This window comes from Budorcas taxicolor, chromosome 7, assembly GCF_023091745.1.
Source record: "Budorcas taxicolor isolate Tak-1 chromosome 7, Takin1.1, whole genome shotgun sequence".
NCBI classification, from domain to species: domain Eukaryota; kingdom Metazoa; phylum Chordata; class Mammalia; order Artiodactyla; family Bovidae; genus Budorcas; species Budorcas taxicolor.
The window spans coordinates 38,238,122-38,263,591 of NC_068916.1; the positions used below are offsets into that span (position 1 = coordinate 38,238,122).

Sequence of the window (25,470 nt, forward strand, 5' to 3'; positions counted from 1 at the left end):
AGACAGTCCCCATCTGCTCACCATCCAGCCAGACCTCAGCACCACCACCACCACCTACCAGGGCAGTCTGTGTCCCCGGCAAGATGGGCCCAGCCCCAAGTTCCAGCTCACCAACGGGCACCTGCTTAGCCCACTGGGCAGCGGCCGCCACACGCTGCACCACAGCTCGCCCACTTCGGAGGCGGAGGACTTTGTCTCCCGCCTCTCCACCCAGAACTACTTCCGCTCCCTGCCCCGCGGCACCAGCAACATGGCCTATGGGACCTTCAACTTCCTCGGGGGCCGGCTGATGATCCCTAATACAGGTGGGTAACACCCCTGGGTTGCCCCCAGGGAGCTCTAGGAGGCAAGACTAGCATGAGTCCCTCCTGGAGGAGGGTGGGACAGCCTCCTCAGTGCCTCTCAGCCTCACCCTGAGAGCTGGGCCAGCCCAGCAAGGAAAGAGGACGGAGTACTGGAGAGGATTCAGTCTCTGGGACTGGCACTGAGATGGAGGCCAGAGCTGTCTCCCTTCTGTTGCCCAAGGACACGGGACTACTGCCCATTCATCTGCAGAGCCTGCCAGCCTATGTGTGCTGGGCCCTAGGCCCCAGGGAGCTGGGGGGAACTAGTGGAGAGAGCAGAGGAAAAACATCCGGACAGGGGCTTTTCCATCCAGCACCTCACGAAACCCTTAGGACATCTGAGAAAGAGCCACGGTGCCTGGTGTGACTGCCTGCCCCCACCCTGACATCCTCTATTCCCTCAGTTCCAGTGACCCTGCATGGCCCAGACCTCCTCGTCCCCCTCCAGCTACTTCTGGAGCCTGCTCCCTAAATGCAGGTGTTTCTCAGAGGCCCCTCCCGGGGCCCTCTCCGTGGATCTCACCCACTCCACGGCCTCAGTCTCCGTGTCTGTGTAGATCACTCCCACTCGTCCATCCCCAGCCGCGGTTCTCCTGGGTGACGGAATCGCACACCCAGCTGCCTCCTGGGCAGCTCCATCTGTATGTCTCACAGCACCTCAGGTTCCTCGTGCCTAAAACAGCACTGTCTCCCACCCTCCCCCAGAACCTCCTCCCTCCCCGTGTTCCCTACCTCAGGGACAGCGCAGTCAAGTTGCTTGAGAGAAACTGGGAGTCACCTTGCCTCCTGCTCTTCTTCACTTTTCCCCCTTCATCTCCACCCCAGCTTCATTCATGCACTGATCGCATCCTTCTTTCTTCTCCACTGTGCCTGCCTCCTCCTGCTTGTGTTTCCTGCGGCCTCTCCTGGCCTAGGCCACCACACCTGCCTCTCGTCTGGTTCACAGCGGAGCCAGACTTGACCACGTCTCTTTCTCGAGTTTCTACTTTCCCCCTCAAAGCCTGCATGACAGAACCATAAGGACTCATCCCCTGTGGCCTTCCCTCCCCCACATGCTTCTCCTGCACTTGGTAGCCTCGTTGTGCTTTCATGAACCCAAATAACACTGGGCTGCCCTTCACACACATGGCCTCTCTGCCCCCATCCACTGGCCTAACTGCTACTTCCCCTTCTGGTCTGGCAGCTCTCCTTCTCTTTCTCTGCTTCATGGTCTCCTTCAGGGGGGCTGCTAGGAGATCGTCCTTGTCAAGATCTTAGAAAAGGGCAGGCACCCAGTGGGTGCTCAGTGACCATCTGCCCCTCACTTCCCAGCAGGGTGGTGGCCGGGGGTGCTGTGCACTTCTCTGCTCTCACCCAACACTCAGCACCCTTTGCTGCCATCCACTTACCTGTTTCCCTGCGGGCTGAGCGCTCCATGAGAGCAGGGCTCATGGTTTCCCCTCAGCATTTGCATTCTCTGAATAAGTACCTGACTGAGCATACCCCGCCCCAGAGCACTCACACACGGGTCACTCAGACTGTCAGTCACCACCCTGGCAGCTGTACCAGGAGGCAGCACAGCAGCGTGAAGAGGGCAGGAGCCACAACTCCGCCACTTCTGGCTTCACTCTCCCTCCCGGGCCCCAGCAGATGCTTTCAGATGCTGCCCCTTTAGACACTGGGACAAAGGTGAATCAGCCAGGCAGGACGCATGTGCAATGGCATCCAAACTAGGGAGGGCTGCCAAAGCTGGCAGGGTTGTTAAAGGTCCCAGCCCCACCCACAGGGGGCCGCTGCCCAGCACAGAGCAACAGAGCTGAGGTACCTGCCCAGAAGTGGCTGAGCTCAGGGGGACGAGACGAGCTCGGGGAGACCAGGATGACAGAGCACCCAGAGGCATAGCTAGGGGGTGGCTTCAGAACAGCAAGTGTGCAGGGCAGGCCAGGCCCAGGGCCAAGGGCCTTAACTATCAGGAGCTGGACTTATCCTGGAGGCGGGGCAGGTTTTAAGTGGGTGATGAGGGAGGGAGGTACAGCATCCAGAAGTTTCTGTACCCAGGCTAACTAGGCATGCATTGCCCACATGAGTTCCCTCAGCTTTGTGCCCACTGGCCAGCCTGGCAGTCCCAGTGGCACCTCTGTTCCCAGGCCAGGCTGGCACCAGTCAGTCCTCGGAGGGAGGCTCAGGGCGGGGCTGGCAGAGTGGGGCGTTCGGTGACTCTGCAGCCCTAATAAGCTCCGGCCCCCCTCTGTCACAGGCATCAGCCTCCTCATCCCCCCGGACGCCATACCCCGAGGAAAGATCTACGAGGTCTACCTCACACTGCACAAGCCAGAAGATGTGAGGTGTGGACATGGGCCCTGCTGGTGGGGCCAGGGGGGTCCCTGCCCTCTCCCCCACCTAAGGTGGGGTCTGCTCTGGCCTGGCCCAAGGGAGGGCAGGGGAAGGGAGGGAGCGTCCCTAAGTGCCACTCAGTTCCTCAGCCATCTCCCCAGGCTCCCAAGATTGTCCCCCTGACACCTTTCCCTTCCCACCCATATTTCCCCACTTGAGGTTGCCCCTAGCTGGCTGTCAGACCCTGCTGAGTCCCATCGTTAGCTGTGGGCCCCCCGGAGTCCTGCTCACGCGGCCCGTCATCCTCACCATGGACCACTGTGGGGAGCCCAGCCCCGAGAGCTGGAGCCTGCGCCTCAAAAAGCAGTCCTGCGAAGGCAGCTGGGAGGTGAGCCTGAAGCCTCCCCTATCCCCCCAGGCTCAGAGTGGGGTCTGCCTTCCTGCCTGGCCCCCGGGCCCTGCACCCTCCCCAGTCTCTGGCCACTCCTTAGAGAGACAGCTGGCCGCCAGCTGGCCCGTCGGGCCCTCAGAGCTGCAGCTGGCCGCCAGCTGACCCGTCGGTCCCTGCCCACAGGACGTGCTGCACCTGGGGGAGGAGGCGCCCTGTCACCTCTACTACTGCCAGCTAGAGGCCAGCGCCTGCTACGTCTTCACGGAGCAGCTGGGCCGCTTCGCCCTGGTGGGAGAGGCCCTCAGCGTGGCTGCCGCCAAGCGCCTCAAGCTGCTCCTGTTCGCCCCAGTGGCATGCACCTCCCTCGAGTACAACATCCGAGTCTACTGCCTGCACGACACCCACGACGCACTCAAGGTACCTGCCACACCACCCCTGGCCCTGGGAGGGGGGCAGTAGAGAGGGCGCCCCTAGGGGCTTGGCTGACACCCAGGGCACTGCAGGAGGTGGTACAGCTGGAGAAACAGCTGGGAGGACAGCTGATCCAGGAGCCCCGCGTCCTGCACTTCAAGGATAGCTACCACAACCTGCGCTTGTCCATCCACGATGTGCCCAGCTCCCTGTGGAAGAGCAAGCTGCTCGTCAGCTACCAGGTGAGGATGCTCGGGGTGCTTGGAGCTGGGCTCCCCCAAGCCCGCCCCCCTGACGCCGCCTCTCCGTAACCCCCCACCCCCAGGAGATTCCCTTTTATCACATCTGGAATGGCACACAGCAGCACCTGCACTGCACTTTCACCCTGGAGCGCGTCAGCCCCAGCACCAGCGACCTGGCCTGCAAGGTGTGGGTGTGGCAGGTGGAGGGCGACGGGCAGAGCTTCAACGTCAACTTCAACATCACCAAGGTGGGCCACACCGCATAACCTGCTCCCCACTCTGGGCCTACCTGGTCCCCCAAGCCCACCTCCTAGAAACCGCGTGGCAGCTTCCTCCAAGTGTCCTGAGGAGGGAGGTGTAGATGCCCATGTAGACAGAGGTAGCCAGAGACTGTGGGGCTTGGGGACGGGGTGGAGAGGGTAGGGGAGCCACAGGACGGGAGTGGGAGACAGAGCTGGTCTGGAGGACTTCCGGGGCCCTGGAGGACTTCCGTGAGAGGAGGGGCTTGTTCGGGGCTCGGAAGGATGAGTGCGAGGTAGACGAGGCAACCGTGAGGAAGCAGTGTGGAGGGGAGAGGCAGAGCGAGGAGAGCAGGGAGTTCAGGGGTCTGCAGAGGCTGGCAGGGGTGACCAGGGAGGGGTGGAGGGGGATGGAGAACGGGGTCAGAGGCTCCTCCCCTCACTGGCTGTGTGACTATGGGCAGGTCGCTGCACCTCCACACTCCAGGGAGCAGGAACCTGGCCCATGGTGGGTACCCACGTGTGCCCTGGGATGGTCCAAGCGTCCACCACCCAGCATGTGGGCTGGGCTGGACAAGTTGTAACAGGTACCTCCATCCTTCCCTATTCCCAGGACACGAGATTCTCTGAGCTGCTGGTCCTGGAGAGTGAAGGGGGGGTCCCAGCCCTAGTGGGCCCCAGTGCCTTCAAGATCCCCTTCCTCATTCGGCAGAAGATCATTACCAGCCTGGACCCACCCTGCAGTCGGGGTGCCGACTGGCGGACTCTGGCCCAGAAACTCCACCTGGACAGGTGGGTGGGAGGTGGGCAAGGAGGGGATATGAAGGCCACCTGCAGCCCAGCTTGGGCGGGGTTGTGGGGCAGCAGGGGTGGGTGGACAAGACGCATGGTGGGGCCTGTGGTCCAGCCCCAGCAGGTGAGGCTTCCCCTTGGCTGACTGAAGGGAGGCCCTGTCCTTAGGTGGTCTAGGAGGGCAGAGGCGGCAGCGCCCGGTGAGGCCAGGCTGCTGACGCGCTCCCCTCCCTTCTGCAGCCATCTCAGCTTCTTTGCCTCCAAGCCCAGCCCCACAGCCATGATCCTCAACCTGTGGGAGGCGCGGCACTTCCCCAACGGCAACCTCAGCCAGCTGGCGGCAGCAGTGGCCGGACTGGGCCAGCCAGATGCCGGTCTCTTCACAGTGTCAGAGGCCGAGTGTTGAGGCCGGCAAGGCCCACAACGCCTACACTCTCACCAGCTTTGGCGCCCGCCAGGAACAGGCAGAAGCCAAGACAAGGCCCTTCCCCACCACTGGGGAGAGCTGCGCGGACAGGCCCCCTCCTGGCGGACGCTGTCCCCTATCACTGGCCCTTTCAGACCCTGCCCGCACTCCCTCCCCTCCACGGCCTGTCCGGCCAGGCTGGCACTGCCACCTGCTCTCACTCTGCCCAGGCCCGCGGGTCCCAGGGTGGATGGCGCCTGGAGCTCAGGCTGGGCCCACCCCATCGGTGTGTGTGTCTGTGCGTGTGATGTTACCTCTCCTCCTGCCCTGGCCAGGGGGCCGCATACACGCGGGCAGGCACGCACGCCATGGGCTTGGGACGTGGCCCCAGAGCTCCTGCCTGAGCTGGATCTTATGCAAACATTTCCGTGCCTGCTGGGTAGGGGCACATCTGAGGGGCTCGGCTCCAAGCCTTCGGGACTGAAGGCCACAGCTGAACAGGGGGCGGCCCCTGCATTCAGGCACACAACCACCACACGGCCATGTCCCCACGCATGTCCTGTGTGCTCCTATCACCTGTGTCCCCCTGACACGCATCTCATGCCGCACACCCAGAGGCTGCTCACGTCTCTCATGCCCGGTGTCAATCCACACCTGCCTCTCACATGCTGCCCTTCTCCCACCTACCCAGGGACACCCAAAGGCTCCTCCCTGTCCTCCCTCTCCTGCCCCCAGCCATGAGGAGCCCTGCCCAACAGGGCATGTGAATATGCAATGGGAGTCCCGGGCTGGACAATGGCAAGTGTGCGTGCCGTGGCGTGCCCATTCCTGGGGCTGGCAGGTGCCCCATGTGGGACCTGTGGTGTGAAGTTTGTGCCCTGACTCTGTTTTAAGTGCATTCGTGCACTTACACTTGGCCTTATGTACACAGCCTTGCCCGGCCGCCAGGGCACGTAGGGATTTTAGCGGACGTGAATGTAAATAAATTATATATATATATTGCTAACCCAAGTGCTCCTTCTCTCAGGAAGAGCTAAGGGTCTCCCCAGCGGGGGTCACACATGACTATTCTGGAAAGTCCTGGGTGTCTGGGCCTGGCTTGGGGACAGACAGGGTCCCAGCCCTGGACCAACAGAACTGGTTGCTAGAGACTTCTTCAGACACGAGTCCTCTGGGCAAGGCGGCAGGCAACAGCAGTGACCAGGGCTGCACCTTTGCCAGACCCATCCTCTGACTGCAGGAAGGTGACCACACAGCGAGGGGCCAGCTCCCGCACCGTGGCTGCCACCAGGCTGGAGAAGCTGTGAGGGGGAGAGGCCAATGTGAGCCTAGGTCAGTCCAGTCCCACTTGGCCACAGCCCCCTGCCCAGCCCGCCACTCAGACTCACTGAGGGTGCAGCTTGTAGAGGGTCCCATCCACCCCCACGGATATGGTCAGCTCTTCCAGGCCCCGGTTCTCACGAATCTTCTCCACCACGGCAGCCACGCCTGCCCCACAAAGCTGGGCAGCCCTCTTGGACACAGCCTGGCACACCTCCAGGACCATCAGAGCATCGTCTGAGGTCAGGGGCAGCCCCAGATCCTCCAGGATGGCTCGGACCTGCCTCAGGGCTAGGCTATCACTAGGAACAGGAGGGAACAGAAGGGCAGGTCCTGCATGAGCACCCCCTCTCATTACTTTTCCGTCCTCTGGGCTGGACCTCCCTCCAACCAGCATTCCACCCCAGGAAAGAGTCCTTTGGGAGGTAGAGGGACATAATATAGGCCTCAGCACCTTTCAATCTCAGAGAGAAACTTGGTCTTGAAGATGTCCCTGGTCTGAAGGCGCTGGGTCTGCTGGCCCCGGAAGAGAACTCCAAGGCTAGTCAGATGCAAGAGGATGTGGCGGACGATCTCTCCCAAGTACATGCCACTGATCATCTTCTCAAACCTGCATGAACATGTGTGTGTGCCCACAGGGCTAAGGCCCCAGCCCCAGCCACCCCCAGCCACCAGCCATATCAACCAGTGCCGGCCACCACCAGTCACACCTGCCTGGCCCAACCTATACCTCTGCTTGCCGGGATTGATGGATGCCTGGTCCACACAGGCATCAAATCGGGTGCTGAGCATGCTGAGAGAGCCGTCATCCCCAAAGGCGCCCCACTCCGTGTTGATGCACATCTGGCCTGAGTCCCCATCCACACTTGCCACGTTCCGGAGCTCCTCCATGTAGCAGGCATTGGTGCCTGTTCCTGCAGAGGGCCCAGATGGGGTGTCTGCATTGGCTGATGCCCACAGGATCCCTTTGAGCCCCTCCCACCGAGATGGCAACATTTGCCCTCATTTCCTACCCTCTCCATCTCCACATGTTCATTGGCCTGTTCCAGGGCCAGGTCAGTCCTCTTTCCTTCCTTTCTCATATCCCTTCTGCAGACCCTGCCACCACCAAGCCCTCTGGGCCTCCACTACTTCTCCTACCAGCACCACCATCAATCCATCTCCCATGCTGCCTCAGCGTGCTCCCCAAATGCCTGTCAGTCATGTCATCTCCTAGGAGATGTATGGCAGCCCTGCAGTCACACAGGTGAGAGGCCCACACCTTCTGGGACTGGCCTTCAGTCAAATAGCAGGTGCTTTAGTCAAATAGCAGGTGCTGGGCCAGGGACCAGGGACATAAAAATGAGATATGAGGAGGAGCCCCACAGTGGCCAGAGCCTGGGCAATGAGAAGCCAGCTGTGGTGCTGCCCCAACAGAGGTGCAAAGAAGAGCATCATGGGATGCCCAAGCACAGGTGAGTCTTCCTGCCTCAAAAGTTAGGAAAACCCACAGAGGGAACACAACATTTAGATATGACCTTGACGCCAAGAAGCTTACAGGCAGAGGGCACACCCTGGGTAAAGGTATTTCCTTCCTTTTCCCAACACACAGTCAGCTCTAAGCAGGTGTGTTGGCCCCCGGAACTCCTCCATCCAGTTACTTATCCACACAGCCATCTGGGCCACCTCTCTCCAGCACCTCCCAGTGCTAGGCACTATGATCAAGAAGCTCGCAGTCTCCTGCGAGGCTGCCACATACCTCTCACTCTAAGAGACGGATGTCCAAGGAGCTATGAGAGCCCTCCTCCTCCATCTAGCCAATCCCTTTTTTCAAGGCTTTCTTTTCAAGTCTCACTCATGTTGGGACTGCTTCTTTTCTGATCTTGGCCTCATTGCCCTGGCACTTAAGGTTGGGTTCAGCTCTCTCTGATGGCCAGGTGCTCTTCTGGACTCAATCCTCGCTAAACAGTCAGTTCCGAGAAGGCAGATATTTTCCCCTTCTTAATGTCTTCCTGTCCCTACATCCAGCCTCCCACTGGCCAGAGGAGAGGAGCTTAATAAAGACTTAAAATCTTGGACCTCTCAAAGGGCCATCTCAACTCATTCTCTGCACACCCCCACCCCTGGGGTCCACTGCATTCCAAATACTGTGTGTGTCTTGAGCCAGGCATCCTGCTATACTTTGTCCCCTCTCATTTCATCCTCATCACGCCTTCAGACAAGGCATTGTTATGTTATCATCTCCACCTTAGAGATGAGGAAACAGAGGCTTTGGCGATTTGCCCAAAGTCATACAGGGGGAAGTGACAGAGCTAGTGTGCTGTGCTGTGCTTAGTCCCTCAGTCCTGTCAGGCTCCTTGACTACAGACCCAAGGACTGTAGTCAGCCAGGCTCCTCTGCCCATGGGAATTCTCCAGGCAAGAATACTGGAGTGGGTTGCCATGCCCTCCTCCAGGGGATCTTCCCCACCCAGGGATTGAACCCTTGTCTCCTGTATTGCAGGTGGATTTTTTACCATCTGAGCCACCAGGGAATCCCAAGAATACTGGAGTGGGTAGCCTATCCCTTCTCCAGGGGAACTTCCTGACCTGGGAATCAAACTGGGGTCTCCTGCATTGCAGGAAGATTCTTTACCAGCTGAGCTACCCAGGAAGCCCGACAGAGCTAGTGTTTCTACTCAAATCTGTAACATTCCACAGCTCACATTCATTTAACAGATAAGCAAACTGAGGTTCAGAGAGCTTAAATGCCTATGAGTCAGCAGTTGAGCTGGGCTAGACACCCAAGCTCCAGACTATCAACCCAATAGTGTTCCAGGGCCCCATGGGCTCAGGTTGGCATGATGCCACATCCCCAAGGTGAGGGGAACGTCCAACCTGAGGAATCAACAGGAGGCAGTAAATTAGCATCAGGCAGTAGAGGCACAAAAGGCAGGGCCCTCCTCACCGACGATGAGGCCGACCTCGCAATGGGGGTCCTCGTAGCCACAGGACATCATGGTCCCCACCGTGTCATTGACGATGGCAACCACATTCAGCTCCACTGCCTGTACGAAAAAGGATGCCTCTAGTTGCTGGGCAACACGGTTGTCACAGCAACCAGCACCAGACCCATAGGTCTCTACTGCAGAGGGCCCCCCAGCAGGCAGACGGAGACCCCTCGCTCCCTTCAGGCCCTGTTGCACCAAAGCAGCCCTGGAGACAGACTCCTTACCTGCCGGCGCCTGATGGCTTCCCGCAGCAGACACACAACGTCTTGGCCCTCGCAGTCAGATGCATTGAAACCCTTTGTCCAGTTCAGGAGGATGCCCTGGGGTGGGACCAAGGGGAGGCAGGAAGCTGGAGGCCCCCTGGAATCTCTCTTTGCCTCCCTGAAGCCTGTATCCCATCAGAATACAGTGTATAGGGTTCCCTCCCCAGTGGGAGGCTGTCCTACTCTACCCATATGGCTGAGGGCCTTGCCCTCTGCCCCCTCTCAACTCCCCAGTGTGAAGAAGCCTATTAATAACCATCCAACCTACGTCTTCTATTTTTAGTGCCAGAATGCTGAGATGGTCTGAAGGTCTGGCCACTTTAAGACATCTGCCCAGAAGGAATGGTCCTTTGTAATCGGGTTAGGAATGAACAGAATGAGTGCTGTGTGTTGAGAAAGGGAAGGACAGAGAGAGGTCTAAATGACAGCAGTCTGCTCCTACAGAAACAACTAGCAAGAGCCACTTGAGAGGGAGAAATTCTGAGCTGGGACAGAGCTGAGTCAATGGGAGGTTCACACGCATGTTTCATCTACAAATGAGGAGTGAATGGAAGAGCCAGGAACAGACACCTGAGCAGGATAGGAGGGGACACAGCAATTCCCCGTGAGAAACTGGCCTTAAACTGTGGACTTAGTAATGGCAGCCTGGCTGTACTTGGGACTGTTCTTTTCTTATTGTGCTTCCTCTGGGTGGGATGGGGACGGGGGAACTAGTCTACCACCATTAGGAGAAATGACTGCTCTGCCCAAGTAGAAGCACAAAGAGCAGATCTGGGAATCTTTGGGGCAGGAGATTTTAGAAATATTATATGACATTTCTCCCAGTAGTTTCCTTTTATTCCTTTTCCTATAGGACCACAGCTAGAGTGTGATCTGTGCTCATTGTCTCAAAAAGAGAAATCAGAGAGAAAGAGTGGGTAAGAGGGAGAGCCAGCTGGTGAGTAACAGCAAAGTTTCCCTGCTCCCAGATAAGAGGAAGACCCCCTGGTCAGGGGAAGGTGAGGTGGGCAGGAGTCGGAGCCAGGTTCCGGATGGCTTTCTGAGAAAGATGTCCTAAACCCTCCACCCTGGGCCTGCCACTGTAGGGGAGGGGAGGAAACAAAAGGTATTTGGATAATCTGAAAACAGAAACAGCCTCTGACCTCCTTCCATGGAGGGGAAGGTAAGGTGTCAAGAGAGATGTCAAGACCCAAGAGAACAAGAGAGGGAGTCCAAATAGCAGGCACCTAGATGTCTCCCCAAACTCCTGGCTTGTTTGCACATTCTATACAGCAAAGGAGGGACCCCTGCCTGGATAAGGGGGTCCCTGAATTGATTAACATTAAGTTTTCACTTCTGAAAAGAATGTTGGCTTAACATAGAAATCGAGTTCTGTTATAGAAAATGAATAGGACCATGTTTCCTGCATGCCTGATTTTGCACAGAGTTCCACCTGCTTCTCACACCTTTTGTTATTGTTGTTGTTGTGTCCAACTCTTTTGAGACCCCATGGACTATAGCCAAGGCTCCTCTCCAGGCAACAGTGGGATTCTCTAGGCAAGAATACTGGAGTGGCTGCTATTTCCTTCTCCAGGGGATCTTCCCGACCCAGGGATCAAACCCTTGTCTCCAGCATTGTAGGCAGATTCTTTACCACTAGGCCACCTGGAAAGCCATTCTCTCTCACCTTACAAGGAATAATAAAAAAGTGCCAGGATGCTTAGGCTGGAGGGAGACACAGCAGAGAAGCAGACCAGCAGATAGACACTGCCTGCTGCACGATCCAAAGGAAATTGGAGCACAGAGGTCCATGTCTGAGAGGTCAGAGTGCGAGCAGAGGGCGAGTGAAAATCACACGAAGGCTGCTTGGAGTAGAGGAGGCAGAACTTTCCAGAGAGCACAGGTGTGGAAGAACCTGGTGCGCACCTTCAGTGCCAGCGAGCTCCTCACCAGAGGAGCTTTTTAGCAGAAGTTGGGGGTGTTGAGAAGACTCCTAGGAACTTGGATCAGAGGTCTGGGAGGAGCTGTCCCCGTGGCAGTCCTTAGGGGTATGCATGAGAAGTCTAGCATTCCTGATGAAGGATGTGGAGGTATTGTGTCTAGACCTGTGTCTGTCCCTCTGCCAACCCCAGCCAGGCACCTATCCCTGAACCAGGCTAACATCAGCAAGGCTGGGAATGGGATCAGTTCAGTTCAGTTCAGTCACTCAGCTGTGTCCGACTCTTTGCGACCCGATGAATCACAGCACACCAGGCCTCCCTGTCCATCAACTCCTGGAGTTCACGCAAACTCATGTCCATCGAGTCAGTGATGCCATCCAGCCATCTCATCCTCTGTTGTCCCCTTCTCCTCCTGCCCCCAATCCCTCCCAGCATCAGAGTCTTTTCCAATGAGTCAACTCTTTGCATGAGGTGGCCAAAGTACTGGAGTTTCAGCTTTAGCATCAGTCCTTCCAATGAACACCCAGGACTGATTTCCTTTAGAATGGACTGGTTGGATCTCCTTGCAGTCCAAGGGACTCTCAGGAGTCTTCTCCAACACCACAGTTCAAAAGCATCAATTCTTCAGTGCTCAGCTTTCTTCATAGTCCAACTCTCACATCCGTACACAACCACTGGAGAAACCGTAGCCTTGACTAGATGGGCCTTAGTCGGCAAAGTAATGTCTCTGCTTTTGAATATGCTATCTAGGTTGGTCATAACTTTCCTTCCAAGGAGTAAGCGTCTTTTAATTTCATGGCTACAATCACCATCTGCAGTGATTTTGGAGCCCCCCAAAACAAAGTCTGACACTGTTTCCACTATTTCCCCATCTATTTCCCATGAAGTGATGGGACCAGATGCCATGATCTTTGTTTTCTGAATGTTGAGCTTTAAGTCAACTTTTTCACTCTCCTCTTTCACTTTCATCAAGAGGCTTTTTAGTTCCTCTTCACTTTCTGCCATAAGGGTGGTGTCATCTGCATATCTGAGGTTATTGAGATTTCTCCCGGCAATCTTGATTCCAGCTTGTGCTTCTTTCAGCCCAGTGTTTCTCATGATGTACTCTGCATAGAAGTTAAATAAGCACGGTGACAATTTACAGCCTTGACGTACTCCTTTTCCTATTTGGAACCAGTCTGTTGTTCCATGTCCAGTTCTAACTGTTGCTTCCTGACCTGCATATAGGTTTCTCAAGAGGCAGGTCAGGTGGTCTGGTATTCCCATCTCTTTCAGAATTTTCCACAGTTTATTGTGATCCACACAGTCAAAGGTTTTGGCACAGTCAATTAAGCAGAAATAGATGTTTTTCTGGAACTCTCTTGCTGTTTTGATGATGCAGCGGATGTTGGCAATTTGATCTCTGGTTCCTCTGCCTTTTCTTTTTTCTTTTTTTTTTCCTCTGCCTTTTCTAAAACCAGCTTGAACAACTGGAAGTTCACGGTTCATGTATTGCTGAAGCCTGGCTTGGAGAATTTTAAGCATTGCTTTACTAGTATGTGAGATGAGTGCAATTGTGCAGTAGTTTGAGCATTCTTTGGCATTGCCTTTCTTTGGGATTGGGATGAAAACTGACCTTTTCCAGTCCTGTGGCCACTGCTGAGTTTTCCAAATTTGCTGGCATATTGAGTGCAGCACTTTCACAGCATCATCTTTCAGGATTTAAAATAGCTCAACTGGAATTCCATCACCTCCACTAGCTTTGTCTGTATAAACCATGCAACCACAAGCTGCTTTGAGAGACAGAACAAACTCTGCCTTCAGCCTGCAGGCCTACACTGCTCCCAGGTGCCCAGACCTAACACTGACTTCACTCTCCTGCCCACTGGCAGCCTCTAGGGATAATTAACTATGTCCTTCTCCATCCCATGTCTTTCCATGGCCCTGGATTCCAGGCCATTTTACCACATCCCTTTCACCTGAGCCTGCCACGTCTGGGAAAACTGAGGCTAGGTTCAAGGCACAGCCCTGCAGGGCCTCCAGCTGGTCCTCTCCCCAGCTCAGAAAGCCCCCTCTGGACCTCCTGCCCACTCCATGAAGAGCATGTTAGTGGAAAACCCCTGAGGATGGCTTCCTTGGACCCCACCTTTCTCACCTGGTCCAGGCCCATCTGCCTGCACGGGAAGGAGAAGGTGAAACCCAGGGGGAGACTCTGCCCACTCAGGCCCTGCTTCTGCTGGAAGTCCACAATGCAGTCCACAATATGGTCAAAGAGCTGCGGGGTAAGAGCAAGTCAGGGAGCAGGCCACTAGGCCCTTCCCTGGCCCCTGACATCAGCTCCAGGCCATGGGTACCTGCTGTCCAGAGCCCTGGGCCACGCACTCCGGGATGGAATAGATCTGGCTGGAGATCTGCACACCTCCCGTGGCCACACGCACCAGGAGGACTCGAAAGTTGGTGCCCCCCAGGTCCAGGGCCAGAAAGTCCCCACGCTCTGTGAGGCAGAGACCCTCAGCTCTAGGATGGAGCTGGAGGCTCCAGCCCCACACATGCTGTGACCCCGGGAGCCCATGTCCCCGCTCCAGGTTCAGGCCGGGTCCTTACCGCTGCCATCAGGCGTGGCCCGCACATAAGTGGGCAGCATGCGGAGGGAGGAGGCTTCCCCTTGGAGCCCCTTGACCATGGCCTCTCGCATCTGTGCCTGCACTTCTGCCAGCTGCTCCCGGGTCAACCGGAATGGTGCCAAGGTCTCCTCCAACAGGCGCCGGTGGGCAGCCAGGCGGGCAGCCACAGCAGTCACCATTGCCACGCCCCGGCCACCCCCATCCACAGAGGGGATAAAGGAGACATTGCAGTCGGGGGCCAGGAGCATCACTGTCTCCCGTAGGACACTGAGAAACCTACATAGACACACAGCAGGTGCGCCCTGGCTTGGCACCTGGCCCTGATCCCCGCAGCATGCCGAAGCCCTGGGCTCCCTCACTTCAAATCAGTTCAGTTCTAAACCCATCTATGCACCAGCCATTCACCCAGTGTTCCTGTGATCCCCTCCCTTGCACACCCAAGAGAACCCTCTTTCTCCCCTTTGACCTCTTCTGGCCTCCCCTAACCCTCCGTCCATCTTTATTCTGCTAGGGAGCCATTTACATCCACTGCCTTGCATCTGTGGTACCAGAGTGCCCTCTGGTATCACACACACACACATGCTCCGGTGACCTGCTCACACAGGTTCATGCTGTATTCCAAGTACCTGGGGTGTCGCTCAAACACTCGGCCTCCGGTAGCCACAGCGATCTGAAGAGCCTGCTGCTCCCGGCTGTGCTGGAGGCGGGAGAGGACAGCGGCCAGAGCAGCAGCGCAGAGCTGGGCAGCCCGCGTGCACACAGCCATGCACACACACTGCACCCACTCAGCATCTGAGGCCTTCGGGTTCAGGCCCAAGTCCTGCAGGACAGCGTGCACACGGGCTGCCCCAGCAGAGGGACTAGCGGGGACAGGGTATTGCTTTGGGGCTCAAGGAGGCCAGAAGCTCCCTGCCCCCACCAAAGCTCCATCCATGGCTCCCTCAGGGGAGAACCATCCCCCCAACTCCCAAGCCAGGAGTCCCTTTGTCACAGCTCCCTTGCCTGCCACACTTACTCCTCCATCTCAGCCACGTGTTCCAGGAGGATGCTGCCTTGGCTTCTCAGGACAGGGGAGGTGTGGCCACCAAACAGGGCCCCACGCTGGGCCAGGTGAGCCAGCACCAGCCGCACCAGCTCACCCAGGTACAGACCCCCAATCATCTTCTCAAACCTACAGGCCGGAAGGATGGCTGGCCAGAGCCTTTCCTAAGCCCTCAGCCCTCCTACCCCCACCTCCAAGAACTCCCAAAGAGAGCTCATTTTCTTTGGGGTCCTTGACTGAAGGGTCCAGAAGCAAATGGCCTCCTCGGAGATAGTTGGGTGTTTACCCAGGCCACACTACCCCCTCTGGTTTAGATGAAGTTCAAGGGGGCTCCTGGAAGGACCCAAGGAGGGTAGGAGACCCTTTGCTTGACTACTCCCAACCCCTAACCCCTGTCAGAGCTGGCCAGAGTCAGGAATAAGAGTTGAAAACTCTGCATTCTAGAACCTTGAGCCATTCCTTCTTTGAGACTGGCCAAGGCCCCCTAGGATGCAAGCGGGGAGCGAGAGGTGTGGGCCTAAAGACTAGAGTACAGGAACAGCAGAGCGGGAGAGGAGCAAAGCAGTTGTAGGACCTAGAGAGAAGGTTAGGCCACCTCTGGGCACCCGGGTTCAATGACTCATGGTCCAGGGTGCGGTCGAAGATGGTCTGCACTGGCCCCAGGGCCCCCTCGTCACTGAAGGAGCCCCACTCGATGCTGATGCAGACGCGGCCCCGGTCTTCGTCCAGCACTGCCACGTGCCTTGCCTCCTCCATGTAACATGCGTTGGTGCCGGTGTCTGGCAGGAACAACCCCATCAGGGCCTGCCCACCAGGCATCCAGGCCCTCCATCCACTATCACAAACACCTGTGTGACTTACCTACAACCAGCCCAACTTCACATGGCCCGACCCCTGGCTCACAGCCCATCATGGTGCCCACGGTGTCATTCACCACAGCAACAACATCAATGCTGTAGGCCTGGGCAACAGAGAGAGGACAGAGGTTGGGGAGCCCGGGGGATGGGTGGGGCTGGGGCCCTGGATTTGATGGAGACATGCAGGGTCCCCCAAATGTATGTCTACCTGCCCCACACATTTGTGCCATGTATGCTGGAGGCCCTCCCACCCTATAAAGGATTTTCTTCCCTCTTACCCCTGCTGCTTGGTTCATCTGCCCCTGTCTCAGGCCCTGGAGTTCCCAGAGGCTCTCAGCCTCAGCCACTACTTCTGGAACCCCAGTGCTCCTCACAAGACCAGGACAAGGGTAAGCAAGCATGTCACCTTGAAGGCTGCGCTGTACTCACCTCACTTGCTTGCCCTGGTCCCAGCCTATCTTCCCAAGCCTGCTCCTCTCAGTCCTGACTTCCAGCTACTCACATAGCACCCATGGTGGTGAGTCCAATGGATCCAAGGCAGCCTTTCTTAGCCACTCAGACTTCTGAAAATGCCCTTCACTGAAATTAGAGCTTCCTCCCCAGCCACAGCTTATGCACCTGGCAAGCTTCTCCTTCAGGTCTCTGCTCAGGCCACAGTGCACCCTTCCCTGTGTTCCCAGAATCATCAGAATCACCTTCTCAACAGGGACAATCTTTTATTGGGATGCTGTCCCCACTAGGCTTGCAAGGTCCTTGAGGAGAGGGTCAAGTCTTTTCATCTGTTTCCCATCTAGTCCTCAATATTTATTTGACCCTTCTTAGTCTCAGTATCCTCACCTATAAAATGAGACTGTGTTGTGTGCTTAGTCACTCAGTTGTGTCCAACTCTTTGCAACCCCATGGACCGTAGCTCACCAGCCAGCTTCCTCTGTCCATGGGTATTCTCCAGGCAAGAATACTGGAGTGGGTTATTGTGCCCTCCTTCAGGGGATCTTCCCAACCCAGGGATCAAACCCTGGTCTCCCACACTGCAGCAGATTCTTTACCATCTGAGCCACCAGAGAAGCTCAAGAATACTGCAGTGAGTAGCCTATCCCTTCTCCAGCAGATCTTCCCCACCCAGGAATCAAACTGGGGTCTCCTGGATTCTCCTGGGTTTAGAATCCCAGCTGAGCTACCAGGGAAGCCCATAAAATAAGAATGGTAGCAGTATTTACCCCCAGGGTTAAGTGGATAAAGGATATCAACAGAAGAGGAAAGCAGGCCCTCCCAGAACCCAAGACACAGCCCTATTTGCTCCCCTGCCTCTACTCACTCCCTGCCTCTGGATGGCGTCTCGTAGCAATTGGACCACATCCTGGCCTTCCACATCACTGCACTTAAAACCTTTGGTCCAGGAAATGAGGGTGCTCTGGAGGAAGGAAGGTCAGGTCAATCCAACGACCTTCACGGCCCTGCAGCCCCTCCACCCACTGTCCCCGTAGACACTCTGCCTCACCTTGTCCAGGCCTGTCTGGTGACAAGGGAAGGAGAAGCTGAACCCAAGCTGCAGACCCTGATTGCCCACGGGCAGCACATCCAGGAACTCAGACAGACAGCGGGCGGCAAAGTCAAAGAGCTGTGGAATGGGGTTGGGGGCTTAACTCTGCCCACTGGAGCCCCAGCTGCCCAGCCAGGCCCGGAGCCTATGCACTGAGTGCTCACCTGCTGACCAGGACCCAGCATCACTTCCTGGGGGATCACAAACTCCTGGCTCCGGGGCTCCAACTTGTGCCCCTCAATGCCCGTTAGGGTCACCCATAGAACACGCAGTGAGGCCCCTGTGGCCCCCAGCTCCAGCACCACGAAGTCCCCTTGCTCTGCGGGCAAGCAGGTCACAGAAAGGCATGCAGCTGGTGAGACCAAGCCCTCCACCTCCCAGAAACATTCCTAAGGCCTGTGTAGGCTCATCAAGGGACCTTAGAGATGGAGCAAGGGGTAAGGAACACACCCCACCCCCCTCCACCCACCTCTCTCCCAGATCAGAACCCTCTCTGCAGGCCTGGCCACCCATCTTAGTCTGTGCCACCCACCAGTGCCATGTGGGATAGACCCCACATATGTGGGCAGCATCCGGACAGCAGGGGCAGGGCCTGCTTGCCCCCTCAGTGCCTGCTCCATGGAGCCCAGGAGGCTGGTCTGGATCTGCCGCAGCTGTGCCCCTGTCACCTTGAACTGCTGTAGGCACTCCTGTACCTGAGGAGAAACGGGCAGACATCTGGACGGGTGGCCTGCTGGCCTAGCCATATCCCCCAACTCCAACCAGGGCAGAGGCCAGCCTGGCCCAGCTCACATCTCCCTTCCCTAACTCAGACCAGCAGCCCTCCCTCAGCTTTCCTAGGGGCTGACCTGAGCCCTGCTTGAGCCCCGAGAGCCTTGCTGCTCTCCCAGCAACTGTCCAGCCCCCCTCCTCACCTCTTCACACACCTGTGGCTTTCCTGCTGCTCACAGCCTGCACCAGCTCCTACACTCTCAGAAGGCTCCTCTCTGGAGGGAAGACCCACACACTTCCTCCGGCTCTATTCCCACATGGCTCCTTGTCAGCTCTCTGCAACTCCCTCCACTTCTTTGAATTCAGAGATGGTGAGGCTTCTCCCCTATCACCCCACTACTGACTAGCTCTGGTTCCCCAGTACCCAGAGCCAAGCTGCTCAGTGCATTGTTGTTGGATGAACAAATGAATGAACAAATGTGTGAATGCCTTCAGGTTCAGGGGCTCCCCTCTTCTGATACACTCCACTGTGGCACCTGGGCAAACCCGGCCCAGGAGAGTTTGGGGGCCACACTGTGGAGGACAGGCCTCCCACAGTTTGGCCATCCTTCCCACAGACATTGACTGAGCCCCTAATACGTATCCAGCACTATTCTAAGCACCATATATTGCACAACCAGCTGAGCCTGCTCTTGTGGAACTCAGATTAGTGTAGGGGGCAGAAAATAAGCACAGAAACACATAATACAGTTCTGGTAGTAATGGTAGAAAAGAAAGGCAGAAATAGAAGTTCAGGAGTGACCAGGGGAGGAAGAGGTATTTTGGGATACTGGTCAGGAAAGGTTTCCCTGTGGAAGTGACCTAAATGAAGGAAAGGAATGAGCCATTTGAAGATTTGGAGGAAGAACACAAAGGGATTTTCTTCAGAGCAAAGGGGATGGATACAGGGGAAGGCTGGGCCAGGGGTGGATCAGAGTGAAGGGAGGGGCAGGCAGGCAGGGAAAGCAGAGGATGGGACACCAGGTTCTTTTCCACAGAAGCTCAGTGGAGCTTAAGAAAAGCTCCAGTACCTCAAGTCTGTGTGGGAACCTCCCCTGGACAACCCTCTGGCCGGTCGTTCCAAGAGACCTCAGCAGTCTCCTTGAGTTTTTCAGAGGGCCCCAGGCCCTGATTCCACTCTCCCAGACCCCCACCACCCATCTCATAGGAATAGAATTCTTATGACCTGCTGCCCCATCCTGGGCCTATATCTGAAAAGTACCACTCAGGCACCTGGATAAGAAGGCAGGGAGAGCCAGGGAGGGGGAGGCTGCCCAATGGGGAGATAGAAGCAACTCAGTCCCACCCCTGCTTTAGGAAGAGAATGGGAAACAGATCCCTACAGAAGCAAAGGATTCTAACTGGAGTGCCAAATGTTCAGTTTCATATTCATGTTATTGCTTCCAGTAGCCAGGCGTGCTAGGAGAGGCTATTACTATGTCACAAATGAGGAAACTGAGGTTCAGGGAAGGCCAGTCATCTGCCTAATCCAAGTAGTAAGGGGAAGAGTGAGACTTGAATCCAGACCTCTCTGACTACAGAGATGTTTCCAAATAAATGTGAAGCCTTGTAAAAACACCGAAAAAACCCAAAGCTGATGAAGAAACTCCATCATCAAGAACTTGGAGTGAGAAAGCTTACACCTGAGTCCTTGCCCTGCCACTTCCTAGCAATGTGAAAGTGTTAGTCACTCGGTCATGTCTGACTCTTTAAGACCTCATGGGGTTGGGGTGTAGCACACCAGGCTGCTTTGCCCATGGAATTCTCCAGGCAAGGATAATAGAGTGGGTACCTATTTCCTTCTCTAGGGGATCTTCCCAACCAGGGATCAAACCCAGTTCTCCCGCAATGCAGGCAGATTCTTTAACTTCTGAGCTACCAGGGAAGTCCTGGCAATGTGGCCTTGGGCAAGTCAAACTTCTCTCTGACATGATGAGAATTACCTCTTATGCAACACCAGGAGAATAATACTACTCCCTGGCCAGTGCTGGTGGGCATGCAGCAGCCAGGAGAAGCTACTGGAGTCTCCCCCCTCAACCTCCCCCCAAGAAGAGTGGGGAGAGACCTCAGCCAGGAGAGTAAGGGTGGATTTTATGTGACTTCAATGCTGGACTCTTTGACCAACTTGCTGTGTTGGTCAGTCTGGGTTCATCACCTCACCTCTCCTCTGTCAAGCAGGAATAAAAATAGCACCCCCTTCTCAGTAATGTGAGAGGACTGAGAAGACAGTGAGGTGAGACACCTCTGTGAAGTGGTGAGACAGTGGCCGGTCTACAGGACATGGTCAACGTGGTTCCCTTTTCTCCGAGTACAAGTTACAACCAGCCTGGGGAGCCTGACTCCATGTCCCTTCTGGAGACAGAGTCCTGAGGGAACAGACGTGGAAGGGACGCAGGTGGTGCTGGGCTCCAACACCATATAGTTCTTAGATCACTATGGGAAGGGGAGCTGAGACGGAGGCCTGTGGTGCTGAGTGGGGACCCAAGGCCACAGGATGTTTGGCTGCATGTGAAGTTCCCCCAAAGCCAAAGAGAACTGTCTTTAAACTGCAGGTGTGCACAGTTGAGCCAGCAGGGTTGGTGTAGGACCAGTGTACAAGTCTCAGGAGAGAGTGGTGTGATGTAAGAGAAGAGGAGGTGGCAGGCCCTAGAGCAAGCCCAGCAGGGCAGACGGCAGCAGAGTCCCTGCTCCCTTCTGGGGCCCAGTTACAGGCTGTGCATAGAGGAAATGTTTACAGCAGGGTCTGGGGCAGAGGTTGGACAAGGGTAAAGTGGGGGCATGAAATGCAGTGAGGGATGATAACCCCACAGGGTGGGCAACAAGCCAAATCCAGCAGATGTCAGAATGGGCTGGGAACAATTCAAGAACCCCTTCATGAATGCCTCCTCTGTGCAGTTCCTTTATCTCCAACAGCTCACTGAATCCTTCAGGGTGAGGGGCTTAGACATTTCCCTCCATTTTCCTCCCTTGCACTGATGAAGAAACAGAGATGAAAAGATATGAAATGACTTACCCAAGTGTTTCCTGCTCAAGGGTGTGGTAGGGAAGGGCTTCTAAATCTTGGTCAAGATGACAGAAAAAGAGAAACTCACTCTGAGCTAACCTAAGGTATACGAACCACAATAACCTCCAAGTTGAGTTCAGCACTGAAATAATCTGTGTGCCTGACTAAAGTGGCCACTTTGAGGGGAAAAAGATGTACAGGAATGACTAGAGAAGTGAGGAAAGAAAGGGCCTTAAACTTTCTACCAGAAAAACCCTGGAGGGTCCTTTCCAGACTGAGACAACCCAAGGTGCCAAAAGTGATATATTTGGAGCTGAAACACCTCAGCTCAAGCTCCTGTCATGCCTTAAACTCAAAGCACATCACCTCTCCAAGCCCCTTCATCCTTATCTGTTAGAGGGAAAGATAACCCCCACCTCTCAGTGGTGAGGGGTGTTGAAAGAGGAAGTTACTAGATCAGATATGAAAGGCTCAGTACACTGGAAAGGGCTGCATGGGTGTGAGCCCATGGCTACGTTGTGGGGCCACCCCTGCCTGAAGAGGCATGAAGAGGCATGGGACAGGGACCTAGTGTTGAACTTACCATCTCAGAGGTGTTTGAGGGGCAAGGCAAGCCTTCTTGGGGGCAGCCAGGGGCTCCTTCCCCTTGCTGCAACCCTAGAGACCCAATGGAGTCCATGCGGTTCCACAATGGTGAGGGGTGCCCTCCTATGGGAGAAAAGGGATAGCCTGGATGAACTACGTACTCCACCGTCTGCGATGAACCTCAGAGGCTGTGATGAAGACCCTTAACTTTCTTCCTTTTGAAGGGGACCAGGAAGGAAGATGTGGGCAGAGCTCAGAATCTCTGACCATCAAAGATTCTTCAGTAAATCAACCAGAAGGCCCTCATTTTCCAGAGCATGTACAGCAAGAGAGCACTGGCAAGGCTGATTTCTCATCCCAGTGCCATTCATTCATTCTGTCATTTATTCACATTACCAGCCCCTAATGTCTACCGTGACTTCCCTGGTGGCTTAGTGGTGAAGAATCTGCCTGCCAATGCAGGGGACACAAGTTTGATCCCTGGGTTGGAAAGATCCCCTGGAGAAGGAAAAGGCAACCCACTCTAGTATTCTTGCCTGGGAAATCCCATGGACACAGGAGCCTGGTGGGCTTCAGTCCATGGGGCACAGAATCGGATACAACTTAGCGACTTAACAACAATGCCTACTGTGCCATGTGCTGATGTACAGATGAAGCAGACCTAGGCCACACCCTCAGGGGCTTCACAGCTTTACCAATGATCACAGTATGGCTGACACGGGCAACGACAGAGGGGGACTTGCTGCTGCACTGGGGAGTTCAGGGCTGTGCTCGAGGTTGGAACAAGGGGTGTGAGATAAGTGGGGAGCAGGTTAAGATCTGTTGCAGAGGCAAGCAGGCTGGCTTGGCACTTTCATGCCAAGTTGAGTGAATTTCATGCTGAAGAGAGATGGGGACAGGGACGGATCTACACTTCAGAAAAGGGTTCCACTAGTGCTGACTTTGGGCGTGTATGGCTTTGCATTTCAGTTTCATTATGTGTAAAAAACAGGAGATGATAGTCTCTACATTTGCAAGGTTGTCACCAGAGTTAAACAGAGTGACAATAGGGAAAATGCTTTGGGAACTGTGATGTACAACACAAACAACATGGTGGGCTTCAGAAGGTGGGATGACGCTGACCTGAAAGAGCCGTGCTCAAAGTTGAGGACACAGCTCTCCACAGAGCGGCAGCACCAGGCCTCTCCATCTCATGCATGCATGCTAAGTTGCCTCAGTCGTGTCTCTTTGCGACCCGAGGAACTCTAGCCCACCAGGCTCCTCTGTCCAAGGGATTCTCCTGGCAAGAATACTGGAGTGGGTTGCCACACCCTCCTCCAGGGGATCTTCTCAACCCAGGGATTAATATCTCTTGCACTGACAGGGGTGTTCTTTACCACTAGCGCCACCTAGGAAGACCCTCTCCATCTCAAGGCCTTTTTTTTTTTTTTTCCCATCTGGATATGAATTAAAAGGGGACCAGGAAGTTTCCAAAGAAGACTTCAGTGATTCAAGTGCCCTTCAGGGGTGGTGCACTGGAGGGCCCAAGATGGGCAGAAGGCATCTGTTCTCCTATAACAGGTAAACTTTGGGAAAGTTGCCTTCCCACCATCACAACCTCTCCCCACCTGTCACTCCCAACACATCCATGAATTTGCCCTTCCTATTGTCACCCGTGATCTCCTGACGGCCCAATTCCAGCCTTTTCCTCAGTCCTGTGTGTCTACCTCCCCACCCTACCCACAACAAACATGTCACCCAGAGTGACTGTGCAAAAATAGACTTTATCATGTCATTCCCCAGTCCCATCTCTCCTAAGAAAGGAAGACAACCTTCACACTGTGATGGTTTCTACTGCAGAAAAAACAAGTCCCCAACACTGTTTTGTGGCATTGCAGGCCCCTGACATTGTCCTCAACCCAAGCTTCCTCTTTTGCTCCTCCCCTTCATATTCCAGACACACTATGAGCTTTGTCCTATCTCTGGCTGTTCAGCCTTTGTTCACACCCTTCCCTAGAATTGCTGTGTCTGAGTCATTATTTCTTCAGTGCCCAGCACAGAGCTTGGCCTAAGCAGCTGTCAGTAAAACTTGCCTAACAGCTAGAAAAATTGAGAGATGGGGAGTTTTTTCTTATTCAGAGAACCAAGAAATCAGTTTCCAACAAATCTTCCCAAAGTCACATATACCTATATTCTCTCTCAAATCTGTCAAACATATGTTCCACATATGTTAGAGGTCTCTTTTGAGGATAAAATGGGGTAAATAAGGCAATTATATTTGGGAGAGGAAGGCCTAGGGATACACACATGGTGAGATTTCACTCTCCTTTCGAGGCCCAGCTAGCTCATTCATTCATTCATTCTCTCTTATTCATTCCTTCTTCTATTCAATATTTATTCAGCACTTCTACACATCAGAGACTAAAAGCTTCCCTCAAGTAACCCATGTTTACACTTCTGGTAAATGCATTCGTGTCTCTTCTAGCTGAGAGTCCCTATGGTGAGGGACATGTCTCCCACATCACTAGATCCCTGAACCCAGCCTAGGGTCTCATTTTTGAATAACTAGGGGCCTCTTGGCATTATTCAGCTGAATCAGCTACATCGAACAGGCCTTCCTTCTGAAAGGTATGCCAGGGACCTCTACCGAGGATGGGAACCACCACTAAAGAAGAGCCAACTTAGTCTTTCCAGCCTCCACTCATCCAGGATGGCCTAAGTAGGAGAGATGAGAGCAAGGGGCTGGGACTGAGGTTGGCAGTAATTAGAGAAGGATCTTACCTGGGAGAAGCAGCAGTTGGTCACTCTCCTTAGATCTGAGCTCTTCTTTCTCAACGAGCCATCCACTGGCCTGGTTTGCACTCCAAAGTGAAACTCACCAGTGATATGAGTTACAATGTCACCAAGCCCCACCCTCACTAGACACCAGCTAATTCAGGAAGGTGCACTTCCCTCTGAGTCTGTCTTAAGGGGAGGCTGGGTTAGGCAGGACCATGGTGCAAATTTAAGCAAGATCACCACAGGAAGTTGAGAGTTCTGAACTGAGTCAAGAGCCCTAGGATATCCCCTCTGCAATGCTGGGAAGCTCCATCCATTTTACAGGCACTCCGAGTCTGAGTTCTGAAGTGGTAGCTCACCACTGGAAAGGAACTAGAGGAACCTAGCCTGGGAAATACGCAGTTCAATGGACAATTTTCCAAAACATGGAAGGACTTACTAAATGAACAAGAGGCAATGTGGGAGTACAAGAGGAAGAGACTAACCCTGCCCCAGAGTGGGCAGAAATTGAGGAAGCTGAGCACTGAAGGAAGAGTGGGAGTGTGTCCTTGACAAAGAGAACAACATGTACAAAATCACGGAGCACAAGGCAACTTCATGGAATTGGGGTTCAGCTCCAAGGACCTCAAGATGACACATGTAGGTGAGGATATATGGTGGGATGAGAGGCAGCCAGACTGGAGTTTAGTCTATAGGCCAAGAGGTTAACAGTAGGTTCACACTG

The 25,470-nt window shown here is 55.0% G+C and overlaps 2 protein-coding genes across 2 annotated transcripts in view; one reads left to right on the top strand and one right to left on the bottom strand.

The window, feature by feature from the left end:
- UNC5A (unc-5 netrin receptor A) overlaps nt 1–5,138 on the top strand; it is a 63,423-nt gene extending 58,285 nt beyond the window's left edge. The window contains exons 9-16 of the mRNA XM_052643875.1: nt 3–305; nt 2,581–2,668; nt 2,877–3,045; nt 3,232–3,465; nt 3,552–3,701; nt 3,785–3,949; nt 4,554–4,732; nt 4,973–5,138. Of these exons, the coding sequence (XP_052499835.1) occupies nt 3–305; nt 2,581–2,668; nt 2,877–3,045; nt 3,232–3,465; nt 3,552–3,701; nt 3,785–3,949; nt 4,554–4,732; nt 4,973–5,138 (1,454 nt within the window). The remainder of the gene's footprint in view (nt 1–2; nt 306–2,580; nt 2,669–2,876; nt 3,046–3,231; nt 3,466–3,551; nt 3,702–3,784; nt 3,950–4,553; nt 4,733–4,972) is intronic.
- A 1,156-nt stretch (nt 5,139–6,294) lies between these two features.
- On the bottom strand, nt 6,295–24,774 carry HK3 (hexokinase 3). Its single transcript, XM_052643245.1, has 19 exons — nt 24,750–24,774; nt 21,988–22,112; nt 18,183–18,345; nt 17,815–17,969; nt 17,609–17,728; nt 17,426–17,521; nt 16,115–16,214; nt 15,849–16,032; nt 15,227–15,382; nt 14,838–15,071; nt 14,192–14,487; nt 13,942–14,081; nt 13,743–13,862; nt 9,651–9,746; nt 9,384–9,483; nt 7,189–7,372; nt 6,913–7,068; nt 6,527–6,760; nt 6,295–6,439 (listed from the first exon to the last, which is right to left on the bottom strand). Exons 2-19 carry the CDS (start codon nt 22,081–22,083, stop codon nt 6,295–6,297), a joined length of 2,775 nt encoding a protein of 924 aa, XP_052499205.1. The 5' UTR covers nt 22,084–22,112; nt 24,750–24,774.
- Between the last annotated feature and the right edge of the window lie 696 nt (nt 24,775–25,470).

Bases quoted from the DNA above. Each gene is read 5' to 3' on its own strand.
- HK3 (XM_052643245.1), bottom strand. From the start codon at position 22,083: ATGGACTCCATTGGGTCTCTAGGGTTGCAGCAAGGGGAAGGAGCCCCT. The intron at 16,033-16,114 runs GTAAGTCACACA...TGTTCCTGCCAG, and splicing joins TGAAGTTGGGCTGGTTGTAG to ACACCGGCACCAACGCATGT. The intron at 14,488-14,837 runs GTACTTGGAATA...GTGTCTATGTAG, and splicing joins GTGTTTGAGCGACACCCCAG to GTTTCTCAGTGTCCTACGGG.